Genomic DNA, 20038 nt, shown 5'->3' with positions numbered 1-20038 from the left:
TGGACTTCATGAGCAGGAGGGGGGTCTGGTTGGGGTGGGGTGGAGTGGGGGGCGGGCTACACATCAGAGTGGTGGTTTTTTTTGTGTGTGGCAAGATTGAGGAATAAATGACAGAAAAATACTAGTTGGTATGCGACATTCTGCTTCATGTGAGTGTGTTTAAAGAAATGATAAACATTCATCATTAAGTGCTGACCACACAGAATCTCCACAGCATGGGCATGAGGTCTGATCAGTTCAAAGAAACAATAACAAAAACAAAAAGACATCTAGAACAGCACTGAATGATGGAGAAGACACATTATGTTATATTTCATAACTTTTTAAACCCCCCCTCCCCTCCCCAAAAAAACACAAACCAAAAGCACAAAAACAACCCTCCCGCCGTAGAAGGGATTAAACCAATGAGAAGTGTTGAAGGCAGTGACAATGAACAGAAGTCCGCACTCGCGCTCTCTCTCGCACGTACACACATACACACGGTGTAAATTAAACGTCAGTCATTCTCCCTCTCTCTCTTTTCAGTTTCTGGTCAGATGTGTGTCTGAGAGAGGGAATTGGGGGGGGGGGGGGGGGGGGGGAGCGTGGGGGAGGGTGGAGAGGGAGACAAACACCTCCCCCCTCCTCTTCTGCAGTCCGTTGAGTGCAGTCCGTCCTGGCTGCGTGGCAAGGGTTATCCCATAGCACGGACACGTCGCACCCCCCCCTCCCGTACCAAAAAAAAAAAAAAAATACAGTCTGTCCGACAGATGAGTAGAAACAAAGTTTGTTTTCACGTTTTAAGCGCTACTTAAATCAAAAGTAGAAAGGAATCAGAGGGAAAAAAGAGCCCTCATGTGGGGGCAGCATCTGTGTTTTCTCATGTGTGTTCTTGCTATGTATTTTAATGGCACTAAAAAAAAGTCAACTTGGAGACATTTGCGAGCTGTCATCAGTGGCTGAGACTGCAGTTCAGTGTTTGTTATCTGCAGAGCGTTTCTGTCTCCCGAATGACCCGGACTGCCTCGGCCTCTGAGGCTGGGGAGGGAGGTGGGCGGCGCTAGCCTTACAGCATGTCGTCGTGGCCCTGCTCGTCATCGTAATCTCTGTGGTGATCGAAATCCGGACTGTGATTGGCAGTCGTTACCAGGGAGAGGGGCCCGTCGTGGTCTTCGGGGTCCAGTGGTTCCTCCTTAACGCTGATGTGATGCCTGGAGGAGAAGGAGAAGAGGAGAAAAACTTACAGTCCGCTATCCTTAACTTTCCTCCGTATTCTTTTCCAACCTTTCACACAATCGGGCCCAGGGTGATACGAGCTGTGCCGATTCTGTTTAGAAAGGAAGAGGCAGGGGAACAAAAACAAATGTCTGGCTTCAGCGAGGCTGTGAGTGGGAGCCTCACTGGCACTGTTGATAATTTCAGCTTTCTTTTGAGGTATTCCAATCCCGGCAAAGCTGCAGGCTTTTTATTTTCATGGCAACCGACAACAGGGTATTCACTTAGAATTGATAAATGAGGAAGATTAACAACGTGAGACGAGCAGAGGAGAGAATGGACTCTGCGGAGCGAGTGAGGCTGCCGTTGTCAGCCTCCTGGTGGCGGAGGATCAGCGGCGCGCTGTGTGTTCCTCTTCCTGCTCGTTAACATGCACAACCTGCGAGGCGGGTCTCCAGAGGACGACCCCGAGCCGGCTTCTATCATTAATCAACTTCAAGCAAACACAGCGACCAGACACCACCATACATGCTTTAAACTCCAGAATTAATGCATATTTTCAAGCAAGTGTCAATAAGGGAAGAAAAGCGCTGGCAGGAAAGGCGTGCGGGGAGAGCGGCACCGGCGCACTCGGCACAACACCGTGATAAGAAACAGAGCCCTTATGAGAATAATAACGCTGTCACTTGTAAACAAGGCAAAAACATGAGCGCCCGCCCCTCCAGCTCACAGCCTGGGCAAAAGAGCCACTAAAGAGATGAGATCTGCCAAATTTCTCATTACAGAAACAGAGCAGGAAGAAAGCACAGGGGGAGAGGAGGCCTGGCTGTGGCAGAGAGAGAGGGAAAAAAAAACATTATGAGCAGCTGCAGGGGACTTGCCGCTCTAACCTGCGGTGCCAGGCTGCTGTAGCGGAGGTAGAGCGATGTCAGGATGAGGCGCCGGGCTCATTTACTACAACAACAAGGGACAACTGGCACATTCTTCATCACCACGGCCCACATTTGATTTATTCACACCAGGACGTCTTGTGTGATTTGCAGCTATTGTGATGGAAGCACTCGTATGCTAATGAGCTGACATATTTTGGTGTAAATTATAAAAAAGGGGGGAAAAGTAAAGTCAGCTTTTCTATCATTTTCACATCAAAGTAACTCCACAAGTGCTGTTGCCTCAGGTCTGACTCTGTGGCTGCGGGGCAGACATGAAATTGTTATTATTATGCCATTGAACTGCATGCTGATTCCACACTTTGCTTATAATTAGCCTTCTCTGGATGCCTGACTCTCATCTGGCTGTTTAAGAGAAGTGCTCTGGTTTCTTCACTGTGGTAAAAAAGCTGTGTCCTGTCAACCAGCAGCTCCCTGGCACATGTGGACAGCACATGTTACTACACAGCGGTGATGGACTCGCATTCGGACAGGGTAAGTCAGAGCAGTATAGAAAACCAGGGACTGAATTAACCGCAGCATTAAATGCTCCATCCACAGACATAAAGAGACATAAAGAGACATAAAGAGACGTAAAGAGACGTAAAGAGCCAGGTGTGTTTTGTTAATAAGAGAATAAAGTTCTTTAAAAGCAAAAGAACACAGTTTTAACTCGTTTTGTACTTGCACAAAGCTTATAGACATAATTACGAAGAAGGAGTCGTGAGCTTTGTCAGCCTAAAGATAGAAGCAGAGGGGTAGAGGGAGAGCAGGCTGCCTTTAGGCCAGCACACCCATCCTGTCTCTGCCTTTCCTGTTCCAGAGCCATGCTCAGAGCTATGTTCACAGTGATTAAGGATGGCACTTTCCTCCATTTGGCCAGGAGCTTATTACTGCACCTTTTTTTTGTTTTTAGGTAGAATTTCCCCCAAGCTCAGACATTTCAGGAGGCCATCCCTGAGTCTACCCCTGCTGCACATCGGTGGTCTGCCCCCACATCTGGAAACGATGCAGCGTGTGCTGTATTATTTTAGGCTTCAAACAACTTAGCAGACACTCCCATACAACAAGTGAACGGGGAGCTGCGGTTTCCAGGCCGACCACAACTTTCCTACATGAGAATCTTGGATGATGTCCTCCAGACTAATTATGCTTTTTGTGTTGTTTTTCTTTCAGAGGCGTTTCTAGATGTGTTGCGGCTCATGTTGCACTGTCGGAGCCAGCAGCTGTGTCACTCTGCGTGCTGGCATTTTGTAAATATTTTAACAAAGTGAAAGGGCCGATGATGGCGGGGCTCAGACAGACAGCAGGACGCATAAAGGAGAGTTCATAAACTCGCTGTTAAAATAACAGAGGGGCTCCGGTCTTCTCTTCCCGGCCGCTCTGGTGATGGAAGCTTTGAAAAGGTGGAGTTTCCTTTTCGGCAGGGAGGCCTGCCACAGCACTGGCCGTGACCCCACACGCCACCCCAATATCCCCCTCTCCACTTTATTTATTGTACCTCTGGCAATCCCTTCTGTTTGATCTATTGCCATGCATTAGGTCACTTTAGAGCCTTTTGGGTGGGCACTGGCACTACTTTTTGTCTATTTGAAGAGTTTTGGTCTCAGTGGAATAAGCAGCTCAAAAAAATTTTCCTCTCTCTTCACTTTTCTTACACAGACTGCGGTGAAGATAGAAAGCGCGTGTGCCACTCACATAGCTGGCAGGGGCGAGCGTCCCGGGCTGCTGTCACTGCCGTTGCTGTTTCCATGGTCCATTGCTCCATTCATCTCCTCACGGATGGCGTTGGCCAGGGAATTGAGGGTGGGACTTCCAATGGAAGCAGTAGTGTATAGAGGTATGTTGTTTTCTGCCATTGAAGCCTGAAAACAAAGCCCGAAGCATTAAATGTGAAACGGAAGCCAGTTGTCAGCACTTTCTCAGTTTCCCATCACTCTTTTATGCGAGTACATCATCCTAAAGACAAAGACTACGTGCATGTGACACAGTGAAACGCTTATTCCTTCCTGCCTTTCAAAGTTCTGAGCGAGGCAGCTTGAGATGAAGTCACTTCTTTTTTACCTGGAAGGCAGCAGAGAGGGTCGGACCATAGCCCAAGCTGGTCTGAATGTTCTTCACTAAGGCTGGACTTCTGCAAACAGAAAAATTCAATTACAACCACAGACTCGTGTCTCAGCTAGCATGCATTCCTCAGATACAGTATCTTATTTCATAAAAAGAAATCAATGCACTTTGTATAAGAACTTAACAAATTTACTGCTGTAGTAATGTGGATATTAAGGCTACAGTTCTAAGACGTTCAATCACTTGACAATACCACACAACTATCTCTAACACTTTGCATGTCATGGGAAGGAAGAACAGATTGATGGAGGCAGATCTTGTGGAAGCATGATGGATGACGAGCTTAACACAAAAAGCATGATGGCAACACTGAGGGGAGGTGGGGGGAGGGATGGAGGCATGCAAGTGGGGCGGGGACCACTGGAGTTTGCAGGGCAGGCGGAAGTGCTTACTGTACGAGCAGCTCGTCAAAGTTCTCATCAACGGCGTATTTCCGAGGGCGGCCTCGCTGTATGTGGCGACCGCGCTTAAACTCCTCATCATCAACAGTCCAAAAGGACCCAAACTCATCCTCTACTCTCACAAAGCACTTATGCAGGGAGAGGTTGGTGCGAATGGCACCCTGGGAAAGCAAACCAGCGGGAGGAGGGAGGCGACAGCCAGATGCAGATGCAGTGATCGACAGGAAAGACAGCGGACGGACAGACACACAGACACAGGGAGGAGGGGAGAGGGTGAGGATCAAAATGAAAATAAGCCATTGTGGGTTATGAGGCATCACCAAAAGGCTTCTAAAAGCATGAAGGGGAGGCACGCCAAAGCAAGCAGGGACTTTGGATGGTATGGCACACAGACAATGGAGATGGAGCAGCAGCAGCAGCAGCAGACTCTTCCCATCAGTCAGCGCTGAGACAGACGCTAGGCAGGGCTCAACAGGGCCAAACCTACCCACTGATCTTTTGAGGCCGTCTCTTTTGGAACTCTATTTCGTCCACTGTCCACACAGCCCCTTTTACGTTTTCTACCCGCACAAAACACTTGTGAAGACTAAGATTATGCCGGACTGCATTCTGCAGTTGATGTAAAAACAAAGAGAGAAAAAAAGGGTTTCTATCAGTACAGTAAACATGGCTGCATGGGAAGAAAAAATTCATTTCATAGTAGAAATATTGTGACAGGCTCTGGATGAAACTTGAATGAAACCAATAAATAAAGCAGAGGGTTACGGGCAGTAAATGGTCTGAAGTTTCAAATGACTTAAACAGCACATAAATATTTACTCATTTCCATGGCGATACTCTTAAGACATCCCCTTTTTTCCCTTATCTTTTTAAAGCTGCCTCTTCTGATCAATCAGAACAAATTACACCAACAAAATATAGAAACTGAACATTTTAATCACTACTTTGTTACTGATGAGAAAACGTTAGGCTCATTCTGCGTCGGCATTTCCCATTACAAAGTGAGAAAGAAAAAAAAGGGCTTTTCGAACATAAATCGAGGGTTCAGTCCAAATTATTCAGAAAGTCGACCTTTTTACAGGAGCTATGCTGAGTGCATGTGTATGTTCTAAATGTGTGTGCGGAGAGGAATCCAGTGTTTATAACACCAATGTGCCCCTATGGAAAGGCTGTCAGTATGTGTGGAAGGTGATGGGGGACGGGAGTGCAGCAGCATGGTGGTGTGTGTGTGAGCTGCTCTGTGGCTCAGAAAAGGCTTTCATTGCTTCATCACTGCCTTTCTCATTCAAATCTCACGTTCTCTGTCTCCAGTCATTACTGTTCTGTTGTTTTGTGTGTGTCTGTGTGAACGTGTGCTTGCGGCCTGGTGGAAAACAGAGTGTTCCCTTCTGAAGTGAGTGTGAGGGGCTCAGCCAGGAGTCATTGGCAGAGCACTGCTATGTTAAACTAATGCCACCCACCATCAGAATATCCACACACATTACAGGGTGACTGTTTTGAAAAATTTTTTTTTTATTTTTTTACACAAATGCATATATTCCTCCCCTGGCCTGCTCTGTCTGGTTCACATGTTTGTTTAAAGGGTGGTTCATTTGAATCGAATAAGTAGGCTATTGTTATGTATTTGGATTAAGTTTTGTTTTTACATTTTATTATGCACGACTATCATTTAAGTCCACCTAACATCTACACAATGACTCTTTATTCTCCCGTGTTGGTTTAAAGACATTAGGAGGAATTAAAGAAAGAAAAAAAATTACCTTCCACGTTGCTGCGTTGCGCCTAAAATATGCAAACATTCGTGTGAACCAGTTGTAGATTTCGTTTAGTGTTAGCTGCTTTTCTGGAGATTCGAGGATTGCCTGGATGACAGAAACAAACATTTTCAGCTTTGCTCCCTTCACAATACATTTAATAATTCACAAAAGGCATGCAGGTTTGTGTGCGTTCTCCTGAAGAAACCCCCATAAAAAAACCAAACGAGAACCCGTCTATGTAAAGTGTTCCTAGAAGTGTAATGCACTTTTTATTCGAAACGGCAGATTTGAATATATTTTCTTTTGCGGGTGTAAATGAAGGGCAAGTGAAAACATTTCTCAGGCAGATTACAGGGCAGCAATTATGGACCGCTCAGATTAATTCCTGAGATCCCAGATTACTGCAGTCGAGCGATAATTAACTGGCCATCTTAAAACAGGTTCATCCCCACTGTTGTGTGAAATGAATTTGGTAATAATTACAGTCACTGAAATGCTTAATCAAACATTTTTGTCATGTGCGGCTGTGTTTTGAATCCTGAATGCATTCTTGCAGTCGTTTCGAGATGATTTATCTATTCTTCTGTCTAAATTGTGTTCACATGTAGCAAAACATGAACATTTTTTTCTTAACTGCTGAGTGTGTAGACAAAAGTTTCAGCCGGACGGAGGAGTTGAAAGTTTTTATTCACTAAATCACAAAGAAGAAATCAGTGAGAGTTCCTTACCTGTCTTATTAGTGAGGCATACGTGAATGGTGGTCTTACGTCTGTATTCATGTAAAACTCTTTGTTCTGACTGATATCTGTACACAGAGAGCAAACACAAGTGTCAACATTCGTGTCCTATCAGCCGTCGATAACACAAGTTACAGCCTAACGTAACAAAACAAACACGTCAGTTATTTAGCAGAACAGATGACAGCTTCATGTATATATAGTACTATGTGTGAGCATTCTGCAGTACCTGGAGAGATGGGCATGTTGTACTTTTCTGAATATCGCCGTCGCATAGGGCCCATGCTGTGGAGGTTTGTGGCTGTGATGACAGAATGGGTCTGGGAGAGGGGTGTAAGCGGTGCTGTTGGTGTGGTGGGGGTCTGGGGAAGGCTCAGAGGAGGAGAGGCCTCTGGGGCCGACTTGGACAACGTGACGTTGGACACTAGGTTGAGCTAGAAGAACAGACAGACAGACAGAGCTCAGTTAGTCTCCTAATTACCCCCGTGTCTTAGCCGCCTCATTGACTATGCATACCTCCTCTTTAATTGTAATTGGGCCCTGAGATGATCCATGAACGGTTGCTAAATGTTTGGAAAACAACCCTGGAGCCCCGCTCCTGCACCGCCCCCACTCTTCAAACCTCTCCTCCCTCCCTCTCTTGCTGCCATGTCAGGCCTTCTCCCAGCTCTCTGTTTCATCGCCTTTGTTGGAGCTTTTGTCCCATTTGGACAAACACCCCCCTCCACTTCATCTACCCGCTGAGGGTCTCCAGCATGGTAACCCATGAGTTTTGAGTTGTGGAGGGAAGAAGGGCAGCCTGTACAGCTCTGAAAAATGACAGTGTGATTCTCACCTACTGCTGAGCAGCCCCGCTAATAAGGCAGCCAGAGGAAGAAGCCAATCTGGGCTAATTATAAGCTGAAATTGTATTGTGAAGACTCTAATTAGGAGCTGCTTATGGAGGTGATCTGATGATTAACTACTGTATCTGACTGACCTCCATTATGAGGGCCATGATGGCCAATGGTAAAGACGGACACATGGTATTTCACACATAGCCTTCTGTAGAGAATACTTGGTTTCATCACTGAGGTCTGTGTCTGTGGATGGGATGTGTGGGTTAGGGCGAAGGAGGTATTTAAGTAATAATGGCTACAAGGTAAACTAATTACAGCGAGTGCTCCAAAGGTATAGCATGGCTTCCAGCAGCTGTGGCAGCTCCGAACCAACTGCCAAACCTCCATACAGCAGTCAAGTGGAAAATTCTAGCCTGACCCCCTGCTCCAGCTATTAATTGGCAGGAAAACTAATGACACATATACATATTCCTGCAAAATTGTTCTAATTGCTAATTTGCCGAAGGAGGCCACTTTCCAAATTAAACATGACTTCAGACTGTGAGAAGAAGAAAAATGAAGAGAGAAAATGGAGAAAGAGAGCTAAAGAGCTGGAGAAAGGACAGTGGGGCTGGAAATATCTCATCTGTGACATCACATGTTGATTACGAGGGATCAAATGTGTGATTTCTGCTCGTAATGTTGACAAGGTGATGATGGTTTCTAACATCTGACTCTATGCAAACGCGTAAATTCTGTTCAGCTGCCCAATTACCAATCACATTTTTAACTCTCTATCCCCAGAACTCGGCACTGTTCCTTTGATTTCATTTTAAATTACAACTTGTTTTACACACACACACACACACACCCCTCTCATTATTAAGTTGCAAACTGCTCCAAACAAAACCAGTGACATTTGTGTAGTGCAAATCTCCTATTTTAACAGACTTGTGCCCACATCCTCACAATGTGTATTTATGTTTGCAAGGCTGAACTCTGCCTTTTTGGCAGAGTCTGCCCAAATAATTTGGATTTCTGGATGGATGCATGAATGTGGACTACATCCTCACCAACAGAAGCTGAAGACGTGTTATTCTAAATCATGAACAAAATAAATTACACTTGGGTTTGCGTGTTTCTGACACAATGCTATCAATAGAACGGGGCTGCGGTGTTGACTTCTCTTCCTGTGGATTAGCAGGCTTTGTTTCATGTTTCATCCATATTCCCTGGCCATAAACACAGAGAGGCTTCAACAATAGGCCAGACAGGCTGGTAATAGCCTTGCCTTTGTTTGCCTCACCATTTGGGCTCACTCCAGTGCCTAGACAAAATGAGACTTCAGACTGAAATTAATTAAATGGTAATTGGTGATCTAATTATACTGGCTTTGACTCGGCAAGCTGCTAAAGAAAATAAACAAAAAGTCCCTCCTTAATTATGTATGGCGTAAAAGGTCAGATTTCTGACAAGAATGCTTAGTGACACCGTGTGCAGACACCCACCCACACATGCAGAGGCAAATACAAACACACACACAGGCAGACACACGCATTGCTAATGTGGCACATTTTGTTTTGATCTTACCCCCACCCTCGTCCACCTCACAAGAATAAAATGAATCCCATTCATTTGTCGCTGCGAATGCACAGCATCAGTTTGTTTGTCTTTAATTATAACTAAATGTAAACCAGCGAGTTTATCTGAGCTACTTTGCTGTGACAGTAGGCTACTTACACATGCCATTTTTATATTCAACAGTCCAGAGCAGCAGAAAAGCAAAACTAGCAATTACTGGAAGCAGATACCGTTGTTTCTTCAGAGAAGCTCTGCTTCCACTCAGCTCTAAGAATGCTTTCATTCTGCGTCTTCTCTGTGGATGCATCTGATGCTGCAATCTACACTTAAAACCTCGGTGGAACCTTTGGCCCTGACCTGTGTAAGTCCGCCACTTGCCCAGCTAAAGTCACGTATATTTATCCAAGCTTTTCACAGCAGCTCACAGCGGGCGAAGTGGCATTGGAGCTGGGAGTCTATTTATTTGAATAAAAACCCAGCTCGCCCCCTCGAGAGTGTTAACGCTGAGCTCTGACACAGCCATTCTGCTGGGCCCCGGGGAGAGAGGAGAGGTAGCAAACTCGAGATGCTATCTGCAGACCCTACCACTTTTCATATACAAATGTCCCCATGTCAGAGGCCTCGTTTTCCACTCTAATCTACACAATCAGAGCGCGTGACACAGGCGCAGCTTTACAGACAGCTTATTGTCATTCAACATCTCTGCGCGCTTTATGTTGACGGGCTGCGCTTTGTAGAGCGCACACGCTGCCTCTGGATGTCAATAGCTACCTCGCTGACTGTAAATAAATGATCCAAGCTGTGAGGCTGCCGAGGGACGGCACTCCTGCATGTATATTGTGCATCTGTGTGCTCGTGTGTGCATGATTTCACACTCACGCCCTGCAGTAAAATGATCTTTGCTCATTGGGCTCTCTGAATTAACTGTCATACAGACTGAAATATGTTGCTGAGCCCCCCTCTTAAGCATGACAAAATAGAGACACTTAAATGCCATATGTTAAGCCTTTGCCCCTATAGGATAGGGATTAAGCACAAGGCTTTACGGCATAAAACACATTGAGAGTGATACAGAAGGTAAAATGTTGGGAATGTGCCAAGGAGATAAAAATAATGATCTGCAATTGCATTTACTCACATTTTCATTTTTCCCCCTTACAAATTTTTTAATAAATGGAATGAAATCATTTCTGTTGTATCTTTTTCATAGAAATATAAATATTTTAAAATTAGCTTTAAGTCAAATAAAATTAAACAGGGTCAAATGTGGAAGTAACTTTCAAGGTCTTTTAAAATAAAATTAAAGTTGAATCTAAAGCTTCCTGATAAATAAGAGATGCTAGTGATTTGATTCTTTTTGATCTCATGGACAGATTAGAGATTAGTAATTAGTATCATTATTTTAAGGCTAATTTATGTGAATACAGTCAGGGAAGAATTAGTTAGGAGGTTAAAATAAAAGTTGCTACTAACACATTTACTTTGAGGTGACATCAGCTAGCTTCCAGTTTATTGAAAATCAATAAATTATTATTATCTTTATATTTGTTCATGCTATCTTATTCTTGTTTTTTCTTCAAACACACATTGGCGTGACTCTATGATTCTCATAACATTTATATCCTCTGTCAAAAAAACACTAATTTTGCTGTTAAAGCACTAAGAATACATGCCACATCACATTCAGTTGATTAAATATAATATGTATTATTTTTTTCTATTTTTCTCTGCTTTCTCATCTTCTCTCTGTACCCAAGCAGCCACTTGTTCTTTGAAGCTGAGAAAAGGGGCCATTACAGAGTGTGCATCCAGTTCATCACAGACACCAAATTGAATCCTGGATGTCAGCAGATGTGCTCCAAACTATATTTACTGCCTGCCTCAAGAGAACAGCTGTTTTTATTTAGCAGATAAATAAGATGGAGGAAAGGATTAATGAATACATGTGTGCCAATTAAGACAAACAAAAGGATAGCGGGGGACAAGAGAGATATGTATGACGGGGTTGCTGCTCACCGGCTGTGGGGTGGCTTTGGGCTCCGTGGACTTGACATGAAGGTGCGTCATCATAGCCTGCAGACGCTCTTTGTCTTTTGCTAGCTGTAATGAGAAGAAAGGAGAGCGGTGAAGTTTTAATGAACATACACAATAAAAATCTATATTTGCCCATGTTTTAATTATATACATCCCTGTATAGTGAAGGCATCTTTTAGAGCGTGAACACCCTTATTCTTCTTCAGACCATTATTTAATTATTTATTTTTTTGTTTTTTGTTTTTGGAAGCTGTCAACAAGCCTGCACATCATACAGTCTAACTACACTCTCCAAGTCAAGGTTAAAATCCACTGCGAATCATCGCCAATAACAAGCTCAGGGCCTTTCTACCTGTCTGAAACTCTGCACTGTCTTAGCTGCCAGCCTAAATTATGGTGACAGGCTGCATGCAGAGGAAGTCTGTGTCTGATAAACCTTCACTCCATCTCTGGATAATACACCAGCTGAGCGGAAATAACAGGACATTGGCATGGTGCAACTAACATCGCACTGTTGGTTGTTGAAGTTAGCCTTTTGCAATTTAAAATAAACAACAACTGTTTGTCGTTAGTCATTTTGGTGGTATTATATTTGACTAATACGTGACCCAAAGCTGCAAACAGCATGAATATCTTTGTATTTGCTACAGCAGAAAAACTTGTACAAAACATAGTTATTTTTTTCCTGAAACACTAATAAATATCTTTATTATACATTAGTTCAGTGGTCACCATTTAGTCAAACACTGTTACACACACACACACACACACACACACACACACACACGGCTCATTGGACACTCCAAGCCCCCTCAATACAATGACTGTAAACTGCGTCTTTTTCCCTGAGCACAGTCTTAATGCGCATGCATATTTTTTAAAGAACATTAAAGCCCGTTCATGAGCGACGCGGTATTAAAGATACTGATTACTGTATCAACAGTTTTCTGCACTGAGCTTCAATAACCTTTCTGTTCCACTCAACACTGAGCGCCTATCCACATTATGCTATGTTTTATTGTTGGTGCCAAACAGTTAAAAGTCATAAATAACTTTAAAACCCAGTAAAATTCAAAATGTAATTATCTTCTCTACTTAGCCCGGGGCCCTCCATATATCTTTTCCTGGCTGTCATGCATACATAACACATTTTTAATGACTGGTTAGTAGCAAATGTACAAAATTATTTAATCTGCTGCACCACTACCACCACCACCCCCATCCCTCTATGAGTGACCCCATGGCTGATATCAGTCAGACAGGGAGGCGTTTGGACAGACACTGAGGAAGTGTCAGCAGAAGAAGACACATAAATATTTGGTTCAAAACATTCAGTGGGACAATACCTGCAGCTCCAGCTGTTGTACGACCTGCATTTGCACCCGACACTGGGCTGTGCTCCTGTCATCCAGGGCGTGCTCATTGTTAAGATGTCTGCAAAACAGAAAGAACAAAAAATGAAAACACAGACACCAGAAAGAAGGTAAAGTCAGATTCACAGTCCTGCAGTGCGTGGTTTAATACTGCAATCTGATCACTGGGCAAAGCACAATGTATATAGACCATGTGATAACATTAAAAAAAATTACTCATAAAACTAACTGCGTACTGTAATGATTCCACCTGCAGAACAAAAAGAAATAGTTCTTTTAACATAGAAGAATGACTCTCAATATTTCATGACGGTCATGTCTCCTCTAACTACAGCTTACAGATAAGAGGGATGATTGAAGAATTTCAGGTTGGATTCCTTTGCTAAATTATGCACCAGTGCCCTAATGCCATTTCTTCTCACTGCAGCTTTCCCTTGCCTGGATGATTTTGTCCTTTTTGGTGTTTTGACTGTTAATTATACCATTAAAATTAACAGAATTCAAAAAAAGAAAGAAGAAGAAAAAAACAGAGCCAGACCAAATGCAGAGGACAGGACAAGGAGATGGGATCTGTCACAAAGTTGAATTATGGATATAATTATGCGTGATTATTTTATACAGGGGAAGATGTTCTCTTTTCCTGTACGTTTATAACTAATCTAAATAAGTAGCTCGCCGGGTAGCAGACAGGGTTTTTTCCGTGATTTATATAAAATGGTGGAGATAAGGTTCATGAGTGAAGGAAATATGATTGGAGGAATTTTATCAGCTGCCGCATGAATTACTGTTTGAAAATGCTTATGCAGGGGCATTTCATTAATCATTTAATCATAATCCAAGCAGGATGTTTGAACTGATTTCACAAATACCCTTTCATTTCACTACTTCATTATGCTCGCTAATGGATCCAATATATTATATATATCATAAATTATATCACATTTTCAGTGACCATGTAGGTCACTGTCACCAGGCGTGTCTGCGTGTGCACAAAGTGGCGCCGGCAGATGGGAGAAAGGTGCGCCTGCCTTTTCATATGCACTTTTTCTGTCATTTACTGCAAATCAAAAATAGCCAGAATCAACCTGTGACGGCACAGCACGGTACGACAGCCCGGTAAATTGCAGTGATGCCCCTGCTTCGTGTATAGACAACACATTTGTGCATAAAACAGCACATTTACACTCACAAAACAGACATGTAAAAGGAAGGTAAAATTGATAGGGCCCTGCTTCTGTTCTGCCGTGGTGTTTTCAACCTTGAGGTGAATGATTTATATCTTCCCAGGCAACCCAGGCTCCTTCCACCACACTCACATCTTCCTATTGTGTTCTGATGATTTATTTTTGAAGAATGACTCCGATATATACATTTAGCACTTGAAGTTAATTATTGTGGCAAAAAAAGAAAAAAAGAAAAAGAAATTAAAAAGCCATATTTTTAAAAAAGGGTGGGCAATAACACCCTTTTTCACAATTCAGGCCTCTCTGGGCTTTCCATTTGTTTGAGTCAAATAAATGCCAATTTAATTAAGTACGTCAGAAAATGAAACTGGTAAACATTTCAGGACATCTTACTAAATTTCAAAGGAGAAAATAATAGGTAAAGACGTTTCAACTCCAATTTAACTGGCACAGGCTGAATTTTCAATGAAGACTGGCCTACGTGAGCAGCTTTGGAATTTCTGTGTTCATAGGAGACATGTGCCCTGCTTCTTTTCATCCTTTGTTACATTCCACTTTATTTCTTCTAATGACATGGAGAGTCACAGTGCATAATTAATAGGAAATGAAATATTCAAATGGCCCTAATGCAGCCTTGAGAGGAGTGTCTGGACACGGGAGCAGGGGATACGGGGGAATTGACATCGAGAGAGACTATGAACGTTGGCATGTGTCACTTTCTGGACTTCAAATGAAGCCGCTTTTAAAAAGCTCTCTGGCAGGATGACAGAGACTAATGTAAATTGCCACAATAAAACAAGTTAAATGGATATTCCCACAGTCGGTTTTATATATCAGTTAGTTTCCCTGATTTTATTTTTTATTTATTTATTTTTCGGTTACAGTTTCTAATTATATAGACTGGAGCCGCAGCTGAGGAAGGTTTATCTTCTCCACCGCTGGGTGGAATTTAATTTACAAGCACACATCTGTACAGTAACAATTACATTTAAAAAGCTTAGATTTTTTGATTTTTAAAAAAATAATAGCTTTACTACTTTTTATTTAGAGAAGGTATTTTACTCTATATTATATGTTTCATATGTTTGCAGAGCCCCCGCGACCCTGAAAAGGAGAAGCGGAAGCGAATGGATGGATGGATGGATGTTTGCAGAGCTGCAAGGCCACATAACTTATAAAGCAGTCACTACATCGTGGCGACGTGCAGGAGATTTTGAGGTCTGAGCAGACAGACAGTGCAGCACTAGAGGGCACTGGAGTGTTTCGCTGGCTCTGACCTCTGACTGGACACTGAAAAGAAGGGTCCTGACCCTTGTAAAAACATCAGGCTCTGCTTAAACCCCAACCCCACCCTTCTGCGTGCTGATCTCGAAAACAGGAACAGGGATTTGGGTGTTTTGTATTTATCGAGATAGTGCGTGTAGGTATGTAATGTTTTCTTTAAAAGATAAAATAAATACACAGAGTTTAAAACAACATTTCAGTCCCGTGTTAGTTGTTACTGTTGGCATGTGGAGCTGAAATCTGGTGGACGTTAGAGTCCTCCTCACCTTTCTTTCTCTCTGGTGCACAGTACACTGTGTTCTGCTGACTGCACACTCGCAGACAGACACACATCTCTCCTCACATATATTTTCAACCTACAGAGATGACTCCTTCTTCTCTAATGCCCGAAGTATTCTTTGTTTTTATTTTTGATTCCTCTCGGAGGCCTGCAGTATCAGTTGCTGGGTTTCATGTGGAAGTGCTTAAGGGTTTGAGAGTTAACACCTTGGTGAGCTGCTCACACTCTTGCCTGCTGTTAAACAAAGGCAGCTTTGTGGAGACTCTCCCCAAATGTTTTTTTAACGTGTTCCAAGCAGTTTGAGCAGGCAACTAAAGTAAACAAGATGTTGCCATGATAAAAACACTTGTAAAAACATAGCTGAGTGCACTTAGAGACTTTTTAAGGCAGAGCTCTACCGGGCGCACTGAATTTAATTCTCCTCTGTTCTATAAACAAAGGGTGAGGCAATGTCAGAATACAATAAATAGTGATGGATTTAAGCGGGCACTCCCAAAGCTGAAATATGCAAGTGCATGTGTGAAAGTGTGTGAAAGTGTGTGTGTAATACTTGGTTTAATAATTGCCTGTCCCAGGATGTTTTTCTAAATTGAACTAAAACTACATAACTGCCTCTTTTTAGACACACAGAAACTGTAACATACAATGTGGCGCGATGAGCCTTTCAAACGCACGCTAGCTCAAAGCGGATTCACGTAAACAATCAAAAGAGGATTCAAAATGTTGACAAAGAGAGTCAAAACTTTCAGCAGACCTGCGAGGCGGTCCTACGCAGCACCTTTCTCTCCTGCATCTCTCGGGAAAGTGTGTGTTCGCTGAGTGCTTGTTTTAGGATAATGGAATTGTGTCATATCTTGTTTAAAGTGCGACTAATCCGGGGTGACAGTGAGCCATTGATCTGCTGCCACAACGCAGATGTTTTCATCCCCTCTGTAACCATGGCACTGTTATGTGTTGGATTACCTAGAGCGCACTGCACACAGCGTTGATTAGTAAACCAGGGGTCTGACTCAAATCGGGCATCGGGGAGCAAAACAATTCCCGTGTCAGGCTGGACAGAGTCAAACCTGTCATAGAGCGCACATTAGAAAAATGCTAAACACTTAGCTGGGGCTCTTTAATTACTCTACACATGGTTAAATTTAACACGGAGGTGAGACTTGGGCTTTGTTGAACTAAACAACAATGTAAACCAAAAAGCCACAGAAGTAAAACAGGAGGCAGGAGAGAAAACAAACAGACTCCTAGGAGAAGGACAGAAAAAGCTGAGCAAGGCAGTCTAAGACATATACACCAATTCTCCTGTCCGGTGACAAGGGCAAACATGCAGAGCGCCCAAAGTGTGAGCTGCCACAGATAAACATCCTCCCGTTGTTTGTTTGGGAAAAATGGCCCCTGTCACCATGGGAACTGCGCTTATCACAGGAATTAGAGGCCCATGCCGTTCCCAGAAGGAGACCCCACGGTACCCTTGTCAAGAGAGGCCCAACCCAGACTCGAGAATAACAACCAGCTGCACCTGCAGTGCTTTTGAGTCGCTGGGGGTCAGGAAAAGAAAAGTGTAATCGACCCAACAAGAGGACAAACAAACTGTGATAGAAAAGCACCTCCGACTATGACTTTTACTTACTTGAGGAATGACTGGAAATCATCAAACACTGCCTCGCAACCGGGCCACTTGCAAACGCCATGGCCGTACAGAGGGTGACTGTGGGGGGAAGGCTCTTCTAGTGTGGATCTGGGAAAGAGATTCAGAGAAAACGTTTTTAGTAAAGACAGTCCTGCAGTCACGTAACTTAACGACAGGCCAAAGAACCCGTTTTCTCCATTTCAGACGAAGTCCGGTTACTGCTTTCTTGTTTGTACTGTATCTTGTTTCCGCATGAAAACGTTGACTTCTACTTAATCTGTGACCCTTGGGCTTTGTGGAATCACTGTACCTGTGTGATCTGGCTTGCTCTGCTCTTAAAGGAAGGGACTCTTGTTGTGAAATCACAATCAAATCAGTGTGTATTTATTCAGTTTCACAGAGCCATGCTGTGGTTCACTTTGATCTAGACTGCTAGGGGGCTCCCTGAGTTGCTGTTTTTCCTGTGCCGCCTGCTGCATCATGTCATAGAGCCCACCTGGAGGAGCCTGTACCATGATATTAAAACCCCTACTTTCACACCATGCACGTATTGTAAACAACCCCGCCTGGTATCAATTTATCTACTGACCAATCTGTGTCACCAGGGGCTGACAAGCACGCATCTATGGGGAGCGTATGGCATGGTACAATCAGTCTAAATAGCAGGAACATCCCTGAAAAACAAACTCTGAAACATCTTCCATATGGTGAGAGGCACGGAAGCACAGCTAACCACAGTCAGCGCTAAGAGAAAGCGGTCTGTATGGAGGCAGTGTCTGCTAAGAGAGCAAGACAGGCAGCCATATGGACACAGGCACTATACAAGACACACAACTTTCAGCTACAAGAGCCTGGGGGACTGGCCTATATCGCTACCACCTGTGCTTCTGGCGGCTCATGAGCACAATGCTGCTGCTTCTCCTCCTCTAGTGTGAGCCTCGCTCTCTAAGACAACAAGATGGATCAGGAGAGTCACTGCACTAGACTGTTGTGCTGTCACACGGGAGTAACTCCATTCACGTACACAATTTCCATCAGAGATAATAATGTCTAACTCTTCAACTTTACAGGGTTCTTTTAGGGACAGGAATGGAAAAATAAATGCACTGACATTAATAATGTTTTGCATTTCTTGGCAACGATCGATCAGCGCTGATTTCAAAATGTACATAAAACGAACGAGTGAAAAGAAATCAAAGCGCGGCGTGCCAATTTTGCAGGATTAAAAAAAATCTGATGTTCGGATTAAAATCTCATTTGTATCAATGTTAGTAAAACTGTACCTCGAGTAGGAAATTTTAAAGGTCGTCGCAGGTTTCCTTGTGTTATAATTACTTGCTTAAGAGTTCACATTGTTCATAACATGTGATAATTGCATTGCAATTAGGGAGCAGTCAAGCATTCATGAATGTGGTTAGCAGCTTTTTTTCCTCCTCCCTCTTTCAAAAGTCTGAATTTTTTTTATTCAATTATGAATTATGCATTCACATTAAGACCTATGTTTTGATACAGCTAATAAATAGATGACGGAAGACCTATTATAATGAGTTTTTAACAAGGAAATGTGCGGACTGGTGAAGGTAACACTGGCTTTTAATTTAAAGGGATCCTTTTTTAATTCTTTGCAGGAGGCTTGTTGGTTAATTCTGTATTAACAAGATATTGAAATAGGAGTGCACTGGGAATCAGTGAGCACAAAGCGCTATGAGGGGCTGGCGGCAGAAGAGCCCTTTTAAACGGTGGATGGCTAAACACTAGTAAATGACAGAATTTACACCAAATGAGCTACATTAGTGTAATAGGAGAAGAGTGCAGTATTCATGGGGTTTTCTCCCATTTGAGAACATATTCAGAGGAGGGGGGGGAAATGCAGCTTCCCATGTTGCGTTAAATTTGACTCGCACCCACGACAGGTTTGTCAGGATGTTATTATTGTCAGCCAGCCGGGGGGGGGGGAAGAACACTCTAATGATCTCTTAAGAGCGATGAGGAAAACCATGTCATCAGCTTCTTTAGAGGAGAAGGAACATTAAAGTGCCTACAGACCCGGCCAGACAGTGCGTTAACCTTCCAGGTGTTGCACTCTGTTTATGTGTAGACAGACAGGCACAAGTGCACAGAAAGGTGGTTTTGACAGCTGCTAGCCAGTTGTTTTCCAGCTCACTTATTTTGATGAGATGCTTTGGGCCATAAACAAGTGGAGATCCACGGTTGAGATTCTGTCCTGGTGGACTCAATACCTCAGCAAACGTGGGAAGATTGATATCCACCATGCTAGATGGCAGCGTCTGAAGCCAATCACTACATCCATCCTCGGCACTAGCGCCGACTTTAGCCTATCGCCTTGTGTCCATCCCCGATTCACACCCGCTACCCTCCTCCCCTCTTTTCACTTTCCAGGATCCTTTCCTTCTGTCTTCTCGGTGCCACTGCATGCTTTAACCTAAATGATTTAATTATCAGTTTCTTCTGATGTAAGACAAATGAAAGGCAAGAGAGAGATGGGAGTGCTGTGCCAAATCTGATTATTTATCTCCTTAACAGATTGCTGTGTTACAGTCCCAGAGCTGTGGTTACTGATGGTTGTTGGGAAGTAAAGTGGGCCAAGTACTTTGTGAGGATGCTCCCAACCCCCTCCCACTTTATAAAGCTGATGCAGCAATGTGTTGGGAATTTGTGTCAGATACAGATCATGCACATTTGATTTGA

The 20038-nt window shown here is 43.4% G+C and overlaps 1 protein-coding gene across 15 annotated transcripts in view; it reads right to left on the bottom strand.

Annotated features, from left to right (window-relative positions):
- Positions 1-600: 600 nt before the first annotated feature.
- Positions 601-20038, bottom strand: part of foxp1b (forkhead box P1b) — a 155970-nt gene continuing 136532 nt past the window's right edge. For 12 of the 15 annotated variants that reach the window (XM_085273056.1, XM_085273055.1, XM_085273064.1 and 9 more), the window contains 10 exons: positions 17330-17437; positions 12925-13012; positions 11561-11644; positions 7375-7579; positions 7137-7213; positions 6412-6513; positions 5139-5260; positions 4188-4257; positions 3822-3988; positions 603-1190 (listed from right to left, as the gene is read on the bottom strand). In XM_085273056.1, the coding sequence (XP_085129182.1) occupies positions 1046-1190; positions 3822-3988; positions 4188-4257; positions 5139-5260; positions 6412-6513; positions 7137-7213; positions 7375-7579; positions 11561-11644; positions 12925-13012; positions 17330-17437 (1168 nt within the window). In that variant the 3' untranslated portion in view covers positions 603-1045. Of the gene's footprint in view, positions 1191-3821; positions 3989-4187; positions 4258-4642; positions 4813-5138; positions 5261-6411; positions 6514-7136; positions 7214-7374; positions 7580-11560; positions 11645-12924; positions 13013-17329; positions 17438-20038 lie in introns of all 15 variants that reach the window. The other 3 variants (XM_085273067.1, XM_085273068.1, XM_085273069.1) reach the window with 2 other exon arrangements.

This window comes from Mchenga conophoros, linkage group LG5 (genome assembly GCF_057382185.1).
Source record: "Mchenga conophoros isolate Kocher_MC1m ecotype Shallow Benthic linkage group LG5, M_conophoros_male_GT1.1, whole genome shotgun sequence".
In the NCBI taxonomy this organism is placed as follows: Eukaryota; Metazoa; Chordata; class Actinopteri; order Cichliformes; family Cichlidae; genus Mchenga; species Mchenga conophoros.
The sequence above is the reverse complement of the archived record's forward strand: the minus strand, read 5'-3'. Positions and strand labels throughout refer to the sequence as shown.